Here is a 4,204-nt window from a genome sequence, read left to right on the forward strand (position 1 = left end):
GCTGCCTTCAGATGTCTTCTAAAGGTTGTACAGTTGTCTTCTTGGCTCAGGGGTTGCATAACTCTATACCCTCCAACATTTATCCGATAAAAATAGGTATGTCCTAAGGAAAAGCAGGACATTCTGGAATCAAAACAGAAACCAGAAGGGCTTTTTGTAAATCTGGGACAGTCCCTGGAAAATAGGAGCACTTGGAGAGTCTGCGGCCTGTGACAAAGAAAGGATTCTCAGGGTATCACAATAGCTGTGTGGAAGTGATTTCCATCCCAGTGCTGCCCGATCACGCAGCAAGGCTTAAACTTCTGAGTACAACTGCTTAGAATAGTGTTACATGAAACGGAAGCCGTCAGAGGGCTGCCAAGATGGCTGCGTCCATGTTGCTGTTCTCCGGCTGCAGGTGTCTGGTGTCTGGGTTCTTGTGGGGGAACTGGGCTCATGCCCCATCTCATGGATTGAGGCAGGTTGTAGAAACTACTGAAAGAAACACAACTATTATTGAAGGTAAAGTGCTGGAAGTTGAGGAAGCCCCAACAACTCCAAATCCTTCTGGCCAATGTCCTCTCTGTCACTGGAACCTAAAGCACAAGTATTCTTACGAGGATGTTTTATTGCTCAGTCAATTCATAACCTCTGAGGGAAGGATGCTGCCCAGGAGAGTTACAGGCCTCTGTACGGAAGAGCACAGAAAAGTTGAGGTGTGTGTGAAAATGGCGCATCAAGCAGGTTCGCTGCCAAATCATAAACCTAAACTCCCCAAAGGTTTTGTTCCAAAAAACAAGAAACCAAAGCTCAACAGGTATCTTACCCAATACTCTATCAAATCTGTGCGGCCCAAGGGACACAAGTTGTGCAAGGTTCCCATGCCTACATCATACCCTATTGTCAGGGAACTGCCATCAGTGAAGGAGGGAGAGAGCAAAATCCTGAGGGATTCTGGAGAGCGTCCAGGGATTGGGAGAGGCAGCCCATCTTCTGGGGAAGAGAATCAGTGTAGCACCAGTGGAGAAGGGGGGCAGATGGGGGAATTGGCGAGGCGGTCCCATGATTCCTTGCCGGGGACCAGCGGGGAGAGGAAGGGTCCTCCGCTGCCTACGCCCTCCTTGCGCAGAAGGCTTTCGCACAGAGATAGTAGGAGAAGACTAGGCGTCAAAGAGCTTCTTTGCTGGAAGAAGTTTAAGAAACGCCCACTGACGGATTCTGCCAGCGATTGAGACAGCCACGGGTGAGTGGCTGTCCGGACAGGAAAGGTTCACTCAGGCAATCCAGCCAGGTGTTTGCACTGGCTTACACACGAGCAACCCCTAGAACCATTACACCTATACTCCGTGATAATGTTAATTATGGGTCAAAGCCTCTTCATTTTAACCACTAGGATAGTGTAGAGCTAGTGTTGGCAGTAAATTACAGTAGTTGTGGTTCAGTATTTCTCAATCCATTACAGGTATTTTTATATCTGGTGCTCTGGAAAGAACCAAATGAACATTTTTCCTCTGGAAGCATAGAGGAATTTTCAGAAAAGAGGCAACTTGATGGCTAAGTAGAATTGTCATTTAACTGAAAGATAATGCAATAAATGTTGCTTCAGGATAACAAAACTTTATCTTCCTTTATTTAAATCCCAAATAAACTCCAAATGATAATAAAAAAGAATAGTGTTACATATCCATTTGAAGACAAAGGAACTAAAGCTGTGACTTGTTGTTGTTTAGTCGTTTAGTCGTGTCCAACTCTTCGTGATTCCATGGACCAGAGCACGCCATACACTCCTGTCTTCCACTGCCTCCCGCAGTTTGGTCAAGCTCATGCTGGTAGCTTCGAAAACACTGTCCAACCATCTCGTCCTCTGTCGTCCCCTTCTCCTTGTGCCCTCCATCTTTCCCAACATCAGGGTCTTTTCCAGGGAGTCTTCTCTTCTCATGAGGTGGCCAAAGTATTGGAGCCTCAGCTTCAGGATCTGTCCTTCCAGTGAGCACTCAGGGCTGATTTCCTTAAGAATGGAGAGGTTTGATCTTCTTGCAGTCAATGGGACTCTCAAGAGTCTCCTCCAGCACCATAATTCAAAAGAATTGATTCTTTGGTGATCAGCCTTCTTTATGGTCCAGCTCTCACTTCCATACATCACTACTGGGAAAATCATAGCTTTTACTATACGGACCTTTGTTGGCAAGGTGATGTCTCTACTTTTTAAGATGCTGTCTAGGTTTGTCATTGCTTTTCTCCCAAGAAGCAGGCGTCTTTTGATTTTGTGGCTGCTGTCACCATCTGCAGTGATCATGGAGCCCAAGAAAGTAAAATCTCTCACTGCCTCCATTTCTTCCCCTTCTATTTGCCAGGAGGTGATGGGACCAGTGGCCATGATCTTTGGGTTTTTTTGATGTTGAGCTTCAGACCATATTTGGCATGGGCTAAAAATGCTGATACTGCAACCTCTTTAACTTCCTGCACAAATCTCACTGGATGCATCTCAAGAAGCAGGGCCAGGCTCAAAGATGCTTCAGCCATAAGAAATGTGCTCGTCTTTAAGGTGCCACACAAGAAGTCTGTGTTGTTTATGGTGCCCTTTGAAGCTGCTAGCAGTGAGTGTGATTTGGCTTGGGGAAAGAGGGAAAGGGTTAGACCCATCTCCCTGTACACTGTCGTCCTAATTCAAATTGTCCCTCCCCAAGGTGATTTTTAAGAATGAAAAGTATATCAGGGTGCTAAAAACTTAGCTCCACATCGCATCTAGCTCAACGTATATCCAGAAGGGTAGCCACATTAATTCGTCATAGCAAATGCATCAAAGGTTCTCACAGCCCCTTAAAAGGCATCATAAAATGATTTTGGCCCAAGCTGGAATGCGGCAGACTTAAGGCTGGCGACAAAAAACAGGAGCAAAGGGATCCCTCTTTCAAAACGCCTCAGACTCTCTAAACAAACTAGAGCCCGCCGAGCTGATTTCAGTGGGACTAAATGCTTAACCTCTGCTGGTTTCTGCTTCCTGTGTTTCAGACATCCTCGCCAGGACACGACAATGCTTCGACTTCCTCATTTGCAGCAGAAGCAGAACATTGCCTTCCCCTCAGAGCATTTTGTGCGTGACTGACCTGTACTGAGCCTGAGAAAAAATGTGCCCCTGTTATTTCGTCATTTTAAACTTGGATAAGTGTTGGATGCCAATCAGAGGAAGGAAATGTGCTGCATCGGCAATGGTTTTCTTAGCGGCAAATAATTAACGTTGCGTCGGCATTCTTGGCTGTGGCTTCATCGTTTCCTTCCCCCGTTACAAGAGAGGGAGGCAAAGGACTGCGAGGATCCCTTTATTCCTGCCCCTGCTTTCCTGTGGCAAATAAGGCACCAGAACTGGTTTGTCATGACCACTGAAGGATTATTTATGTGCTGTTGCCATTCAAGTCCTGATTAGGAGACTCTTAGATCAGGGGTAGGCAACCTAAGGCCCGGGGTCCAGATCTGGCCCAATCGCCTTCTAAATCTGGCCCATGGGCAGGTCTGGGAATCAGCGTGTTTTTACATACCATATTTTTCGCTCTATAAGACGCACCAGACCACAAGACGCACCTAGTTTTTGGAGGAGGAAAACAAGAAAAAAATATTCTGAATCTCAGAAACCAGAACAGCAAAAGGGATTGCTGTGCAGCGAAAGCAGCAATCCCTCTTGCTGTTCTGGCTTCTGGGATAGCTGCGCAGCCTGCATTCGCTCCATAAGACGCACACACATTTCCCCTTACTTTTTAGGAGGGGAAAAGTGAGTCTTATAGAGCAAAAAATACGGTAAGTAGAATGTGTCCTTTTATTTAAAATGCATCTCTGGGTTATTTGTGGGGCCTGCCTGGTGTTTTTACATGAGTAGAATGTGTGCTTTTATTTAAAATGCATCTTTGGGTTATTTGTGGGGCATAGGAATTCGTTCATTTTTTTTCTTCCAAAATATAGTCCGGCCCACCACATGGTCTGAGGGATGGTGGACTGGCCCACGGCTGAAAAAGGTTGCTGACCCCTGCTCTTAGATGATGGAAATAAAGTTGGAACTCTCTCAAATTAGGGATGATATGAGGCCACCACTGTCAATACACCATGATAGAGATTACTACAAATGTTGTGCCACAAGCACAAAAATAAGAACTGTGCAGAGCCAATAACACAAAAAAGTGATCTTGGGACTTGGGGGGGGGGGGTTATAAATGCTGTAAATGAAGAACCTTCA

General features: G+C 45.8%; 1 protein-coding gene across 1 annotated transcript; it reads left to right on the plus strand.

The window, feature by feature from the left end:
- Window positions 1–344: 344 nt before the first annotated feature.
- Window positions 345–1,537, plus strand: LOC310680252 (large ribosomal subunit protein mL66-like; the record flags this gene model as incomplete). Its single annotated transcript, XM_083446629.1, has 2 exons — window positions 345–881; window positions 1,442–1,537. The coding sequence occupies exons 1-2, from the start codon at window positions 363–365 to the stop codon at window positions 1,535–1,537; spliced, it is 615 nt and encodes a 204-aa protein (XP_083302755.1). The 5' UTR covers window positions 345–362.
- Window positions 1,538–4,204: the final 2,667 nt, after the last annotated feature.

This window comes from Podarcis tiliguerta (assembly GCF_965153285.1).
Source record: "Podarcis tiliguerta genome assembly, chromosome: 6".
In the NCBI taxonomy this organism is placed as follows: Eukaryota; Metazoa; Chordata; class Lepidosauria; order Squamata; family Lacertidae; genus Podarcis; species Podarcis tiliguerta.